The sequence below is a fragment of the Tachypleus tridentatus genome, unplaced genomic scaffold (assembly GCF_004210375.1).
Source record: "Tachypleus tridentatus isolate NWPU-2018 unplaced genomic scaffold, ASM421037v1 Hic_cluster_1, whole genome shotgun sequence".
NCBI classification, from domain to species: domain Eukaryota; kingdom Metazoa; phylum Arthropoda; class Merostomata; order Xiphosura; family Limulidae; genus Tachypleus; species Tachypleus tridentatus.
In genome coordinates this window covers 25,277,144-25,294,878 of record NW_027467777.1, presented here as the reverse complement: position 1 = coordinate 25,294,878, position 17,735 = coordinate 25,277,144, and the positions used below count along the sequence as shown (strand labels likewise).

At 33.1% G+C, this 17,735-nt stretch overlaps 1 protein-coding gene across 1 annotated transcript in view; it reads left to right on the top strand.

The window, feature by feature from the left end:
* Nucleotides 1-9,215: 9,215 nt before the first annotated feature.
* Nucleotides 9,216-17,735, top strand: part of LOC143241725 (dynein axonemal heavy chain 12-like) — a 28,831-nt gene continuing 20,311 nt past the window's right edge. The window contains exons 1-3 of the mRNA XM_076484952.1: nucleotides 9,216-9,448; nucleotides 10,681-10,889; nucleotides 17,578-17,668. Coding sequence (XP_076341067.1) covers nucleotides 10,696-10,889; nucleotides 17,578-17,668 — 285 coding nt within the window. The 5' untranslated portion in view covers nucleotides 9,216-9,448; nucleotides 10,681-10,695. The remainder of the gene's footprint in view (nucleotides 9,449-10,680; nucleotides 10,890-17,577; nucleotides 17,669-17,735) is intronic.

Genomic DNA, 17,735 nt, shown 5'->3' with positions numbered 1-17,735 from the left:
TATCCTAACTATTGCGAGTTTGTCAATTTGATCGACCTTTTAACCATCTCTACAAAATTAGGAAATAAATTATACTTTTTTCGTTTTAGAATGACTACAAATTATAACATGAACAAACAAATGTTTAAGCTATATAGCTATACGACATTGTAACTTTTGCATTGTTAGTCGGGTACGACTGGAAGATTACTAAGTGTGCATTTATGTTACTGTATCCAATAATATAAAATTGACATTTGGTCTTTTACAAATTGACCCGTCTTTGTTGTGTTTTAGTGGATTAGTAGTTTGTAAAATACAGTCACATTTTAATTGTTATACATTATTACTATTTACCAACAAGTTCTTAAACTAATTTTTCTTAAACATAGCATAGTAAATGAAAAAAGTAAACAATTAGCTTTTCTAGTTACGACCTTAGCATTTGGTTGCTGATTCTCGTAGCTTGCTAAGCCTTAAAAAATTTCACTTGTGGAGGATATGAAACTAAATAATTGTTTAAAGTTTTATATATACATTGAAATTAATAAAAAAATATAAATTACTTTATCAATAACATAAACTTCCAATATAATTTATCAATTTTAGTAACTAGGCTGCATTTCAGCCTAAAAAATATGAAATCTCGAACAAAATGGCGTCCTAACACATGAAAGTGACTAAGAAAGCCACAAGGGGAGAGGCATTATCAGGTTTCGATTGGTCATTCATGTGTCATACACACACACACACAGGTTAGTATATATAAGGGATTGTTCCCAAAAATTGAAAGAGGTTTAATTCCACGACAAGTCTCTGAAGTGTTCAGATGTGAGAATTCATCTCTGCCATGTTGCCTTCAACGCACAAGCTTCCTTCGACGCCAAAATCATCAGTACCACCTGTAATTCTTGATGAATTATCGTTGGATTTCTCCCCTCGTCAAATTATTACCTTTATCGACTAGTTTTAAACCTAACGTCTCTGTTGATTCCAGAAAAACTAGAACCCTTCGCCGAGGAGGCATATTACTGCAGCCTTGAACATTCCAGAATCATGATTATTTATGTAAACCATGGAAAGCAGATATCAACGTTCAGTGCTCTCCTACCAAAAGTTCATGTTGCCTATGTTCGATATTTATCAAGAACGTTCATTTGTCTCCAGCTGAACTTCAAGATTCTCTGGAAACAACAACCTCCACAAAACTCCATGAAGTTCACAGGATTACCAACTAACTTTGTTAAAGTCGTAACCGAGCATAAACAGGTAACTGATTTTACACTTAACCATGTACCCTACAATATTTTCATTTTAGTACCGAACGCCCTGGGCAACTAATCTTCAAAATGTCAAGTCTGTTAATCAGAGTAACCCTCGTCCAGTAAGCTTTTCATCTTCATGTATGCCAATTATCTCTGCTCCAAGCAGCAGTATTTTAATTAATGCTAAGAAGAAAGACCAGAATACTCCGACCAACGTTGACGTCACTCTTCAGCAGCGGCCCAAACCAAAGAAGACAGCTTCATGTCAGACTCAACCCACGCTCGTTAGGACTACAGACGTACCAACAGCTACAGATATCAACATCATGATCAGCAAGAAGACACCAATCGTCCCAGACCGAAATAGAACGACTCATTGAGACAGATAGAATCGATCACTCAGTTTTGTATCCACGAACGGTTTATCTTTTTCCTTCTGGTGTCTTATATCGATCTTTTAATCAGTCGCAGACTTAACACTTTATCGTTGTACATTATTTGAGTGTTTTTTGTTATAAGCTTTACTAACCCTGATTTTATTTCCAATAACTTCCGAGCACGATCAGGGTAGATTTCTCGGCGCCTTGATCGTGAAAGTGGGTTTTCTCGTGGTACTCCCGTTTTTCCCCACAGCAAATTCTGTTTTAGGATCTACAGATTTCTATCCTCTTGTGTGTGTGTGTGTTTTTTTTGTATAGTCAATATTTAATCTCTCGCGGACCACCATTAGACCTTTGCCACCAGATTGCGTTACAAATTCGTTAACTTTAAATCTTGTTGGTTTAGCTATTAATAGTCAATTACTAGCCCAGTGAAAATTTACTTTACGAGTAGGGCAAAGAGAAGGTCTCTTCTGAGCGCCCTCGATTGCTTTGCATCTCTTCTTGAGATGCAAAGTGTTAAATCAGAAGGGCTGTTAAGTGTTAATACCCGTATCAGCCGTTCTGAGATACATTTTTAAGTGGGTTTCTCGTTATCAACAAAAATCGATGTTTAAGTATTTTTCAATATTTACTTTTAAACTAAAAAACTGAAAAATGTATAATGCTAATATTTGAATTATAATCTACAGTGCTAGACCAAATGTATTGACATAAATTCATAACATAGTAGTTCAATAAACTTTTGCATGCAAGTCAACAAAAACGATGGCGTGGTCTTTATCCTATTACCCGTAGCAACAGATTAATATAAAAATATTAACAATGACCTATCCATTCGGAATCAACAAGACAACAAATCTTACAACTGAGGAGGAAGAACAGCTCATTGTTTACAAAACGACAAATTTTATCAGTTATTGTTTCCCAAAAAGAGCTTGGATGTGTTTTGGATCTCCATTACAAATTCATATACTGCAATCAATTCAAAAGCAGTTGAAGTTCTGCTTTCATTTGCATCTTCGTGGTTTTGCAAAATTGGATTTTCAGCATTGACTGAAATTAAAGCCAGAAAGAGAGAGAGGCTTCTTACAGTCGATGATGAAATGCGAGCTTGTTTGTCTACGCTGCAATTTGATTTGCTCTCGGAGGCAGGCACAAGCGTCACATTGAAAACATACAGGGTGGCCCTTAAGTCCCTACCCATACATATGTTATGATGTTATATTCAATTACGCATGTATTTTATTTTTTTTTTTTTCAGGGAAATATGGCTGATGTAAGCCCATTTACACTTGAAGAGCGTATTGTGACAAGTACATGAGCGCAAGAATACTGGTGTTACCCTGGATACAATAATTGGCAAATTTAGAGAAAGATTCAATAAGGATCCACCAACACGAAAAACGATGTCAAATTGGGAGAGCAAATTGTTTGAAACTGGCAACATTAAGGATGCACCTCGTTCAGGAAAACCGGTTAAACGTAGAGAGTCATGTGCTTGTGTGGAAGAATCAGTAATTAGCTCACCATTAAAGTCGACAAGGAATAGATCAGCTGAACTTGGTATCCCGCGAGCAACCATACAGACCTTTATGAAAAAGAACATGGGAGTTAAAGCATGGCGACCCACATTTCTAAATGAACTAAGTGATGCTGATAGAGAAAATAGGACACTAGCGTGTGATGTGTTACTGCGATCTTCAATACGATCCCTTCTCGAGGAAAGGTGATGTTTACGGACGAGTACGCGATTTACCGTTCGAGTCGAGCACGAAATGTTTACTTCTTGGCAAAGGAGAATCCTCATTATTATGAAGAAATTGAATACAACACTCCGCATGTCATGATGTAGGCAGCACTTAATGCGCGTCATGTTATTGGACCATACGTTTTTGACGGGCCAGTAAACCATACCTTATACCTAAACATGTTACAACAACGGTTTGTACCGAAACTCGATGAACTTGGAATCAGAGAGAGGTTTGGTTTCAACAAGATAGAGTTCCGGCTCATTATGTCCTCACTGTGCGAGATTATCTTAATAACACTTTTCCAGACAAATGGATAGATCGTGGTTCTGTAACATCCCTGGCACCCATGAAATGGCCCGCAAGAAGTCCCGACTTGACAACATGTGATAACTCTCTTTGGGGATACATAAAGGACATTGTGTCTAAACAACGTTATAATACTAATGATGAGTTGAAGGCAGCTGCTACCGCGGCATTTGGAGCAATAACTCCTGCCATGTTGAGGAAAATGTCTCGCTAAACCGGGGTGGCATAATATTATGCAGCGAGAATGAGGGACAGCACACAGATACACTGGATACATAAGATATATGGATGGGTAGGAACTTACGAGCCACCCTGTATGTAAAAATTAAAAGTTTGATTTTTCTGCTACACCACAAAATCATTAAAAAGCCTTAGAACGACACTCACAGCCAAAACAAGCGATAGTATTGTCAATGTGCAGATGACATTAATATCGCTTGCTTTGGTCGTGATTTTCGTTCTAAGGCTTTTAACGCTTGCCATATGATGTGTACCTAAAAAAATCGTTAAGGCTTTCCAGGTGTGCTTCGAAAATTTTCAGATGTCGTAGTGTGCCGCAAGTCACATTGAGAACCACTGCTATAAACAAAACAAGTAGGACACTCACCAGATGGAGTTGTATGGAGATTGTAACCACATAATTGCACATTTTGAAAATATTTACCACAAAGTATATACTCGTAACCCGTGTCTGTAAGTATATTAGTGTATTATTTTTAAACACTTGTATAACCCCAGTCAAAGTGATGTCAAACAATAAAAGTCTGTGGCTAATGCTGTAATCTTTGTTCACTAGTCGCATGACCACTACTTTCGGAACAATACATTCTTTATCATGTAATAAAATCGAAAATTGATATGGTTCATCTGATACACAGTAAAATAGAACGTAATTGTGACTCTGATATAAAGAACAGATAATGTGTTAAATATTTTGTTACATCACTCTATCTTCGGGAAAAATAAGTACCATGAACGTTAAAGTGGACATTGTTCAATATTGTGATACAAATTTAAATTTTGTGGTTTCATGGCAAGAAGTATGATCTACAAGAACATAATTATTTATCCTGTACATGGAATCGGTGTATATATTCACATAAGAACATTCGCCAACGTGATTAGTTTTAATTCTGGATTCTTATACTTTACATAATTATACAGAATGTACATTTATGACATTATCGTTATTTGATGGTACAGTAGGGAAGAATGTACGTTCATGACATTATCGTTATTTGATGGTCCAATAAGAAAGCTGGTACATTCATGACATTATCGTTATTTGATGGTACAGTAGGAAAGCTGAATGTACATTCATGACATTATCGTTATTTACCAAGCGCGTAAGGCGTGCGACTCGTAATCCGAGGGTCGCGGGTTCGCGCTGAATGTACTAAACATGCTCGTTATTTGCCCAGCCGTAAGGCGTGGTGTATCCGAATGTGCGGGTCAATCCCACTGCTCGCCCTCCCAGCCGTGGGGTGTATAATGTGACGGTCAATCCCACTAGTTGGTAAAGAGGAGCCCAAGAGTTGGCGGTGGGTGGTGATGACTAGCTGCCTTCCCTCTAGTCTTACACTGCTAAATTAGGGACGGCTAGCACTGATAGCCCTCGAGTAGCTTTGTGCGAAATTCCAAAAAAAACAAACAAACAAATTTGATGGTACAGTAGGAAAGCTAAATGTACGTTCATGACATTATCGTTATTTGATGGTACAATAAGAAAGCTGAATGTACATTCATAACATTATCGTTATTTGATGGTACAAAAGGAAATTATTTTCTGTTTATAAGTTGATACATTATTGTTTCGATCTATTACTCATTGAAAATACCATATTTTATTAATACAACTCGTCATGATAACGCTAATCTCTTCGAAGTTCAATAATTAATATTTTATAGAGTTTCAGATTTTTACGCCTTAAAATTGCGAAGTTGTTACAAGATTTACGAAAATTTAGTAATATTTTCTGTTGTGGCAGAAATGAGTTAAAATCATATCATGTTGTGACATGGTTCTATTAAGCTGCAGTTCGTCGACAGCAAGTGACAGGAAGTAATGTTTTAGTGCGGACTGTAGTTCGCTTAATGTGTTCAAAATTTGAGGGACAATTTTCTTCTTTGACGGACATTCGTTAAAAGAAGGAAAATAATCAAGGACTCCTTTCAAGATCTTATTCGTCCACAGCGTCACCTTTTCATCGAAGACCTTCAGTTTGGGCGTTGCAGTAATAATGTTTTCAGATTGTCCTTGGAGACTTAAGTTCATAGAAATTAATTTGTCAAACAAGTCGGAGAGAAATTGAACCTTCAGCCACCAGATCTCATCATGAAAAGAAAATTTAAAACCTGCTTCCTCAACCTCCAAGAAATAAATTACTTCAGTTTTTAGTTGGACAAAACGCTTTAACACCTTTCCTTTCGAAAACCATTGAACTTCAGTGTGATACAGTAGCTTTTTGTAGTTTGAATCCATCGCCTCTCAGAGAAGAGAGAAAGATCAAGATTGAAGTGGCCGAGACTCAATGAAATTCACTACTTGAATAACTTGATTCATAACAGACTGCATTTCTGTGAATCATGCAGTGAACAATCCTAATGTTTTGTTGGCACACCAGAGTGACAACTCTCTTCTTTTTTCCTTGCATTGAAGGACAGCCATCGGTGCAAATGTTGACACAGTTATTTCAATGTAATTTGAAGAGCAAAATGTTTTCATTCACCAACTTGAAAATATCTTGGCCTTTCGCTGTACTTTTAAATCTTTGCAAAATAAGTATTCGTTTACGATTCCTCCATCTTTTATGAATGGAACAAAAGCCAGAACTTGATCTTTTCCACTAACGTCAGTAGATTCATTAACTTGAAGAGATCATAGCAGAGACAATTCATCTTCAGGCGCTTCGAAGTGTTCGCAAACTTGATCCTATAAATCCAACTCTACAATTCTACGCGAAATTGTGTCATTGGACAGTAGAACTTGCTTAACCTTTTTGGTGGCATCCGTTCCAAACATAGTTTCAACGATGATTGCTAACGCTGGTGCAATGACTGATTCGTATGCGCTTTCTTGCGTTTTGCCAACAATTGAGCAACCTTATAATTTGCAATAAATCCTTTTTCGGGCAACTTCATGTAGTTCACAAGCTTCCTTGATTGTTCATATTTATCCTTCACAGCTTAATGTTTTGTTTGTTTCCAAGTGTCTCTTTAGTTTACTAGGAACATGCGCCTCGTTCGATAACGCTGCATTGCAGAGTAGGCAGAATGGTAATTGAGAATGTTCAGATTCCAAAGCGATAAAACCATATTCGATGTATTAGTTTTTGTACTTTCTTTTGATTCCTTGCTTTTAATTCAACACATTTTCCTTTGCAGCACCAGACTTACTTAAATATTTTTCCATGGATAAATGATAAAGCTAATTCATACACGATAAACATGACGTTCTACAGTTTATATAAAATTTCTACCTAGAGCGTAGTAGCTGTAGCTTACCGCAGAATACGAACGTGTTCCTGAAAGCAGTTTGATTGTTTGATGCATCATTTGTGACGTACGAAGCGCTTGTTGCGCCACAGTTAAACTAACAGTCGAACCGTTGCAGTCGAGAATGAAATTTAAGTATGAACTTCTCCGTGCTCGAGTTCAATGAAAACTATTGAATGTTTTGTAAGGTTTCAGATTGTCTCTATAGTAGCTTTCATTAACTGATGTGTTCGACTTGCTTGTAAAATCCCAAGAAAGTTAAATGTGTTTCAAAAACAACGCGGCATACCTGCCAATCTCTCGTGGCACACAGGTTGAGAATCAGTGGTTTATAGAGATGCGTTATATTTATGCAGTAATATGACTGAACATTTAAATATATCACTGGGTTGTTAGTATTATAAAACAGACATACTACATTTTAAATGAGAGTTTGTACTGAAGATAGGGAAGATGAAGGCTATTTTTCTTCTGAAGAAAACGAATTTGTTTAAACATATGAAAATTAAACGTCCTTATACATACACACACACATGTCATTAGAAACTGTAATTTATTACAAAAGACTAAGATAGATTTATATAAGTCAGTCATTTTATCAACTGAGATGTTTTCATAAACAGTAAGTTACTGTATCTTAAAGTTTTGTTAATAAATGTCTCAATGTGTATCATATTTAAATTTCAGATTGTACTTACATATACAAAGTAGCAAGTAAATTAGGCTATGATTAAAAGTATTTTATACGAAAATCACAGAAAAAAGTAAAAAAGTTATTTAATCTGGCCCTGCATGGCCAAGCGTGTTAAGACGTGCGACTCGTAATCCGAGGGTCGCGGGTTCGCATCCCCGTCGCGCCAAACATGCTTACCCTTTCAGCCGTAGGGGCGTTATAATGTTACAGTCAATCCCACTATTCGTTGGCAGTGGGTGGTGATGACTAGTTGCCTTCTTACACTGTTAAATTAGGGACGGCTACTGCAGATAGCCCTCGAGTAGCCTTGCGCGAAATTAAACAAAAAACAAACAAACAGTTATTTAATACAGACTTTATTGCAGCGAAGTTGGTAGTTTGTTTAGAATAAATAAACTTTATTTAATTAAAATTCAATATAGGAGGATCCATACCAGATTATGTTGAAAATTTTAATCAACACGAGGTGGTTAAAAATTACGGAGTCTAAAAGATTTAATAATTATATATTTACCAATCCCGCTTGATGATCCCATATATTCACAGATGTAACTGATGTAGACTTTTGACAATGTCAGTACAATTACAGCCACCACATAAAATGCGTAAGGGTCGTTAAGAGGTCTTTAAGACATGAATATATTTTGATAATTTAAATTAATTTTGTTGTTCAATCTGTGGGGCCCGGCATGGCCAGTTGGTTAAGGCACTCGACTCGTAATCCGAGGGTCGCGGGCTCGAATTTCCGTCGCACCAAACATGTTCGCCCTTTGAGCAGTGGGGGCGTTAAAATGTGAAGGTCAATAGAAGTATTCGTTGGTAAAATTATAACCCAAGAGTTGACGGTGGGTAGTCTGCCTTCCCTCTAGTCTTACACTGCTAAATTAGGGACAGATAGCACAAATAGCCCTCGTGTAGCTTTGCGCGAAATTCAAAACAAACTAACTAAACCTATCGTAGGTATCGAACCCTGATTCTTTGCCTTTAAGACGCTAGAATATTGCCTTTTAAATATTTTATATTTAATACAAAACAAGTTTCGTGTTTGAGAATAAACCATTTTTGAACAAAAATATGAAGTTTTAAACTCAAATAAAGTAATTTTGCCTTTAAAAAAAGGGCCTCAGACGTCTTACTGCAAGGCTCCTTATTGTCTTTAAATGTTATTTTATGACATGTTAAGACTGAGGGCTTATACAATTAAAATTTAGGTCGAACAGCATAATAGTGCGATTCTTCACTTATTTTAGATCGTGGCGTCCTCTACCGCTTACTGTGCACGTTTTATCGAAACATATTTGTTTAGCACTGTAACTATAGTTACCAAACGAATTGATTTCATTCAAGCTTTTAACATCGCAGTTTTGTTGCATATTCGTAACAATAAAAAACAACTTTTAATATGAATTAGTTTACATTTATGCTAAACTTTTAAGTTGTCTTTTGTTGTAAAACGAAAGAGAGATATGTGAGGCTTAATAACGTAATTGGAATTATGTTTAGTTAATTATAATCACTTATGATTCTATTTTCTAATTACGTTTATAAATTATACACAGAATCTGGTATTCAATGGTGAGAATTTTGAACCCTTAGTGTTACCTTTTTTCAGTAATGTAATCGGTATAAATAGAGCCTACAAACATAGAAATTTTAAATTTGAATGTGTGTTTTATTTTCATATGTATCATTTAGTTACAAGTTATTTATTTCCCTTACTGCACTAATTAACACGTTTCTCATTTCATTCTATTCAAACCTTGCTTACATACTTCATTTGTTGACACTTTTAGAGGCCATGACAAACATTTTTGAACAAAGGAACTAAATGTTATAATTAACTGCCATATTTCCATTAAATAAACCTTATTTAAGTAATTTTTCTAAGTGACTGGTTGAAATTTCTTGGGATTGTGTCCTACTTATTTAAGTATGTTATGTCTTTGAATATATATATATATACATGTTTATGTTTTATGATTCATAATTTTGTTGTTCTTGCATGTTTATAATTATACAGATTATTTAACTGCAATAGTTAAGTAGTTATGCAGTATATATTTAATATAAAAATGTACTAAAAACTAAATAAGAAAATTACAAATGACCATTAACATAATACTTCTGTGGTCATGCCCTTCACCATTATAACAACATTTTTCCTGTTTATAAAAAAGAAAATACAAGTTCACAACACTAGTAAGGTAGAAGTGGTTTGTGATTTTAAAATTCTGGCAGTCCAATGTGATTGTTTTATTACTTAACAGACTAAAAACATTTTAAAATGAACAAACTAGAAAATTGTTTTTAAAAGAATCAACAAAATAATGAGTCAAAATTTAAAATTTGAAAACACAGAGAAGAATCAAAGAAAATTATAAATTAACTCAAAACTTAACTTAAAATAAGGTATATATATATATATATATATATATGTGTAATTTTAGATGGTGGAAATAAAAAGTAATTTTTTTATGAATTAATCTTTGTTTTGTGTTTACTTATTGATTAAATATTGTATTTTTAAAATTTCTTACTTTTATTGTAAAGAAGATTTGTTTCAAAAACTGATGCTATCATTTTGAGGTAAAACTTTTGTACTTGAGAATGGTTGCACCAGTGATCAAAACATTGTGTCTGTTCTAAAAATAAACCTTCTTTACTATGAAAGCTATAACTTTAAAATAATAATTTTCATAAAAGTTCTGCAAATATCTTACACTTCCATTAGTTATGATTTTTTTGGGTAACAAAATTGTAACATTACCTTCTAATTTTTATTAACATATTTTTTTAACACTAAATAGAAGAAGTAGAAAGATATGGCATCATCCCATCACAAGTTATCTCAAAATAATGAATTTGTTTGGTGGAAAAAAAAAAGTGAGTTTCCTGGATTAGAAGGCTTGCCTCCACTTCCTCCCTTGAAAAACTTTCCCAAAGATCGTTATAAAAACAGCAAACTTCTTAATTTTCGACTGTCTGGTGAGAAACAAAAACAACAACAAAGAAAGCTGTAAGTATTTGGCTTTAATAAACTATAGTATTGTGGAATATAAGTATATTATAATTTAATAAACTATAGTATTGTGGAATATAAGTATATTATACATTTACTACCTTCTTATATGAATATAGAGTTTTTCATAGTTATTCTGGTATGTACAAATTTCAATAACATGATTAAGGAACTCATTAACTAATTGTTTAGCTACCTTTGCTGTCTGTCATATCTTGGAAGTAACATCTGATTTACCTTTAGGGAATAAAGCTTTACAATTTTGTTTATGAACGTTGACAGTAGTTTTATTCATAGTTCAATCAAGTGATATCTCAAGGTTATGACATTCCTTGTGTGTCAATGACATAAGTGATGTTCTTAGTTTTCTCTATCTCTCAAGCTGAATCCCTTAGTTTGGTAAGTTAAAGCTATATCTTTAACTTAAATAGTTACATACTTTTCAAAAGTTTAACCTATAATATTAACTAATTCTTAATAAGTCTCTTACTAAATTCTAAAGAGAATTTAGAGACATAATTATCAAGTAATGGATTATTATTCTTCCTATGCAATTATATAACTTTTATTGTTTCTAAGTTTAAACAAATATATATTTTCATTGTGCATTTTACATTGTGTCCAGTATCAATACTTTATTCTCATGAATTTGGTTAGTTTCAGATAAATTTGAAATTACTTCATTATAAATGTCTTGTCAAATCTCCCATTGCTCTAAGCATGGTATTCTGGAATTATAAGTTTTTGCTGGTTGCATTCTTTTTCATACATGTCAAAAGTCTAATACAGCTAACAGAAGCATAAAAACTATAATTTTTTTACAAAACTATTTTAAACTTGGAAGAGATGTATTAAAACTATTTTTCTAGAACTGTTATAGCAGTATTAATTTTCGTTTTAAATAAATATTACTGTTTTACATTGTGGCATTTTGATGATAAAAGTAAAGGTTATGAACCATATTAAGGCTCAATAAGAGGGTTTGAATTTGTTGGAAGAGAGGTGGGTGATATATATGAGAAAAAGTTTTTTCTTAAATGAAAAACTTCTGAATAATATTGTATTTAAATGTAAGCAGTGTACCACATTTTGTACAGTTAATAGATGGAAATAAGATTGGACAAAATGGCTACCATAATTCTGAGCTTATTCACAAACAAAATGAAGTAGTTTAAAGATGGTAAGGCTCTTTAGCCAAATAACAACTTCACAAAGGTTTTGAATTAAATTAATAATTCGATATGTAAGCCACTTGCTACTATTTTATGTAAGCCTTTGAATAGTGGTACCAGAAGAATGCAAGTTAGCTAATGTGACTCCCCTTTTCAAGGGAGGTGATAAAAATTGTCCCAGTAACCATAGGCTTATCATGGGAAAAGTTTTGGAAAGCCTGTTAAAAGATTCTTTGAAAAGTCATTTAACAGTGTTTAGGATCTTATTGGATAGACAATTTTCTTATGAATCTTTTGACAATCTTTAAAAAGGTTACTGCTTATATAAGAGTGCAGATTTGGCGAGTCTGGATTTTCAAAAGGCATGTGACAAGGTGCCACATAAAAGGATTGCAAATATAATTATTTATATAGGTGTGAGGGATATGTTAGCCAATTGGATAGAAGAGCAGCTGGATGGAAGAAGGCAGATGGTTGTTATAAATGAACTTCAGTCATATTGGATTAATGTTATAAGTGGGGTATAGTAGGGCTCAGTCTTAGAACCTTTGCTCTTTTTGATATACATCAATGACTTAGATGAAGGAATGGTCACTAAATCACTTAGAGAAGGGTTACTAGAATGGTGCATAAGATGGAGAGTTTTCATACAAGAAGAGGATGAAATCTTTCAAACTGTTTTCTCCATAATTGCGAGAAGAGTTTTTATCACCTCCTTTGAAAAGAGGAGTTACCTTAACTTTCATTCTCTGGTACTTGCTCACCATTCAAGGACAGACCAAAAGTAGTAGTAAGTGGCTCACATATCCAATAATTAACCTTCTTCCAAATCCTTGAGGAAATGTTATTTGGGCCATAACCTTTATCATTTTTTAAACTTTCCAGTTTTTTCAAACAGCTTACCCAAAAGTAATACAGTCATCAGATTTGATCTTGTTTCCATTCATAAACTGTTCAAGGTGTGGAATACTGCTTAAATCTTTATTAATGAAAAACGAAAAAATAAGCAAAATTTAATAACTCAGCCTTCTAATAATCACCAGATATTGTACTTCCTTTATCATCTTTCAAAGGCCCTATTTTCATCCTAACATTTTGTTTAACCTTAATGTATTTAAAGAAATCCTTACTATTAATTTTACATTTTCAATCAACCTTTTCTCATACATCCTTTTTGATGTCCTAATCTCCTATAAACTCTTAATTTTTTTTCACACCAGTCAGTTTAAGTCTTTTAAATGTTTTATGCTTTTCTTTAATTTTATCTCTTAAACTCTTTATGAGCCAATCTAGTTTACTGTATGCAGTTACCCATTTCTTTCCATAAAGAATATATTTATCATGTTTACCAGGTGTGCACCTGAAGAAGAAAGGTGCACCTTTTAAAATAGTTAAGGTTATAGGGTTTTTATTTATTTCTATGATTGCTGTGAATACTTAAAACTGTATGTTTAAAAAATGTCCACATCTGATCAATGTCTCCAAATAATTCATTGTCCATTTTACAACAGATAATGTTTGTCACATCCTTTCAAAATTAACTTTTTTGAAATTTGTAACCAAAATATCATTATTCCTTTTCTCCACATGGAACAAGATATTGAACCTAATAGAGCAATGACCACTTGCACCCGGATGTTTTCAGTTTACACCATCTCAGTCATTTCTATATTTGAATTTAACAATAAATCTAAAATATCATTGTTTCTAGTAGGTTCCTTAACTAATTGAAGAAAGCTATCATGAACAGTTTCTTTAAACCTTTCATTCTAGTGGTTTGACTCTAGCATTTCCCAATCCATATGTCTGAAATTAAAAATCACCCATAATTGTGACTTTATTAATGGATGAATTATTAATCTTACTATAAAGTTTCTCACCAGTATTGTCTGGTGGTCTGCAACAAATTCTACTAAAATCGTTTTCCCTTAATATCCACTAATAGAAACTCAAATATATTTAATCTCCTTCCTATTTCATATCCACAACTTCAACAGGATGTAACTCACATTTTACATTTAAAGCCATTTTTCCTTCCCCTCTTTAATATTTTATACCTAACATGTGTTTAACCTAAGCCTAACATTAAGCCCTAGTTACCTGTGTATAATTTCCACAGTGAATTCTGGAATGCTACTAGGATAATAATTTTGTCATACAAGAACAGTTTAAAATATCTAAATTTGTTCCCTCTTGAAAACAAGAAGTATTACAGAGCATTTTTAAAGGTTTTTAAGGAAACTGATAGTGTTGATGCATCATTATTTTCATATACACTGCTGGCCAAAATCTTAAGGCCAATGAACATAAAGACAAAATATGCATTTTGCATTGTTAGACTCAACCACTTATTTGAGTAGAGCTTCGAAAGATGAAAATAAGAAATGGGAAAATAAAAATAAAAACCATATTTAGCATTTAATAGGGAAAATGTAAACACCATGAAATTAGCCTAAATACCAGCTGGTCAAAAGTTTAAGACCATGCCAAAAAGAAGTCCTAAAGAGGATAGAAAATGCACAACAAAAGGTCTCAGTAGTGAGTGCAACTTCAAACATTCACTTTGGCATGGTCGATATTAGTGTTTGTAGAAGGAACCTCCTCCACTGTGTCGTGTAGAAAATGTCTCCGGTGGGATATCCTTATTGTGCTAGTAACGTTGGAAGCCATCTGGACCATCCAGGTTCAATTTTTCTCATCAGAGAACAAAACCTTCTTCCACCTTTTTACGTCTCATGTTTGCTGCTTCTCAGCAAGGTTTAACTGAGCTGTTTCATGGTGTGGAAGGAGGCATGGCTTTTGAAGACATTTATGGTTTTTAAAGCCTTTCTCTCGTAGATGTCATCTTATTGTTCTTGAGTTGCATTCTGTATCTGTAAGGGCCTCAATCTGGTTTGATGATTGGCTGGTGTCTTGCCAGACAACCCATTGAATCCTCCTGCTCAATGCCGGCAAAATTTTCTTGAGCCGACCACTTGAAATTCTCGTTCCATATCCCTCAGGGTCTTTTAAGAAATTTGCAACAGCATTTTATTATGCCCAATCCCACCAGCGGTGGCACATTGAGTGAGACCTTGCTTTTGCAGCTCGACAATTCTGCCATGTTCAAACTCTGTCAACTTTTTAGCCTTTGCCATGTTTTTACCCAATGTAACACAGGAGATGTCAGTGGGAGATGCTGACAATGCTAATGCTTGAACACAAATGACTAAATTTTGTTACATGTTTACCGAATGACGCTTCGTTTCAGTATGGTCTTAAACTTTTGACCAGCTGGTATTTAAGCTAATTTCATAGTGTTTACATTTTCCCTAATAAATGCTAAATAAGGTTTTTATTTTTATTTTTCCATTTCTTATTTTCATCTTTTGAAGCTCTACTCAAATAAGTGGTTGAGTCTAACAACACAAAATACATATTTTTTCTTTATGTTCATTGGCCTTAAGATTTTGGCCAGCAGTCTATATTGCTGGGAATAGGGAACACAATGTTTGGTAGGGGTAGGAGTCATCTTCAGTTGAGACTGTTTTATTTTGTTAACAAATCATTGGTTCTTGAAGCTGTTGCCTTTATTTTCAGATGTGAAAGGTGCAGTTAATTTAAAGAAAAACTGAATAAATATTTGAGTGATAAAAGGCTGGTTTTGAGTTTTTAGTTTCAAGTTGATAGGATGATCCAGAGAAAACAAAAGGTTCTTGTTGCTCTTCATTGTTTTGTATTTTAAAATGTCAGTATAATATTTCAGTCTGGTTTAGTTTGAACTGCATGTTCTTGCATTTCATTGGCTATAATTCTTATAAAAACCATTAACTGTAAACAATAATTGAATAGTAGACTAAAGTGAAATAATTGTAACATAAATTATTTTTTAATAAAAAGTACAATAATTCTAGTTGTTTTCTTATTTAAGTTTCTCTACTACTTCTTTAGTCTAACCTATCACATAATGGTAATTTAAGGATAAACACAGCACACAGATACCTTATTTACATGATATTTAAGAATTAAATTATTTGTTTGGGTTGGAATAAAAATAATTATTATTGAAGTTTAAGTAGAAGAATGAAACCTTTTGTTCACTGAGGAAGAACTAAAGATAAAAAAGCTGACTTTACTGATAGGACTGTATCTCTTTACTGTGAACATCGAAAATTTGTTAAAGATGTAACTGTATTAGACTAATAAGTAAATATAATGAAAATATGTTTCAGTAAAATTAAACAAAAATAAAGCATAACAAAGAACCCACCAAACATAAGAAAAAGCTTCTCATATTTACCACCATTACAACTCACAAAACCACAGTATATTTCTACAGTACTCTGTAATTTTAAATAAAGAATCAAACATCAACGAACACAAAATAAAAGAATCTATCTTAATTTAACAAAACAACAATATCCTAAACTAATACTCTGGGGTGTCAAAATATCTTTACTAAGCTGTTAAGCAATACCCCAGTCATGTGTGCTCTGTTTCATACTGTGTATATGTGCATATGTGTATTCATGTGTGTATAAACAAATTATACTATATGATGACTTAACCTTGTTAAAACATTGTACATTTATAGTAAAGTTTTCATTCAAGCCATCTTCAAAAGTTTATATGCATGATATATGAACAACAGAATGAGGAATACAGGAAACAAATATGTAACTTTCACAGAAATTCATAACATTTTCAAGCCATACATGTATCTGTAAAAAAAACTAACTAACTTCAAAACTAACTTCACAATTCAACTTATCTCTATAACAAACTAGTTCAAAAATTATATGACAATAATCCAGAAATATCAGTGTTAGTCATTAGTCTTAAAAAGGTTAAGTGATATGCAATATAACTATCTCATCAAACAGAGATAATGTTTGTAATCACACTTAGCTGTAGCAGGTAACAGTAAGGCTGAATTTAACACATTATCTATGCTAATCAAGTATCTGTTGAAATGGAACTTTAGGACATTTTTTATGAATGTAAAACATACTTTAAACTACAGGCTAGCAAGGTCTGAATAAGAAGAATATTATATTGTTCTAATATTATATATTTGTTTAATGTGAAACAAAGTATAACAATAACAATGTTCTGTAAAAGGGAAATTGTATAAGTGGTTTTTACAGAATAATTCATTTTGTAAGATGATTGGCAAGAAGTATGAGTCAAAAATTATTTGTTTGAAGAAGCTAATTCTTAAGAAGCATATATGTTATGTAAATTAATTCATGATTAATGTAGTTATTTTTATTTGATGACCTAATTACATATATCTTAAGAAGCATATATTTTTTATGAATTAATTCATGATGTAGTTAGTTTTTATTTGATGATCTAAGTATATATATCTTAAGAAGCATATGTGTTTTTGTAAATTAATTCATGATGAAATTATTTTTATTTGATGACCTAAGTATATATATCTTAAGAAGCATATATTTTTTGTAAATTAGTTCATGATGAATGTAGTTATTTTTATTTGATGATCTAAGCATATATATCTTAAAAAACAGTGAACAGAAAGCAAAAAGGATCCAGAGATGGCTTGCAGAAAATCCTGCACCTGCACCCCCACCTTATCCAGGCTTAGTACAGCAACAAGATGTAAGGAATAGTGTATGGTATAAATTAAGTTCAATAATTGTTTGTCAGTGATATAACTAAAGTAAAA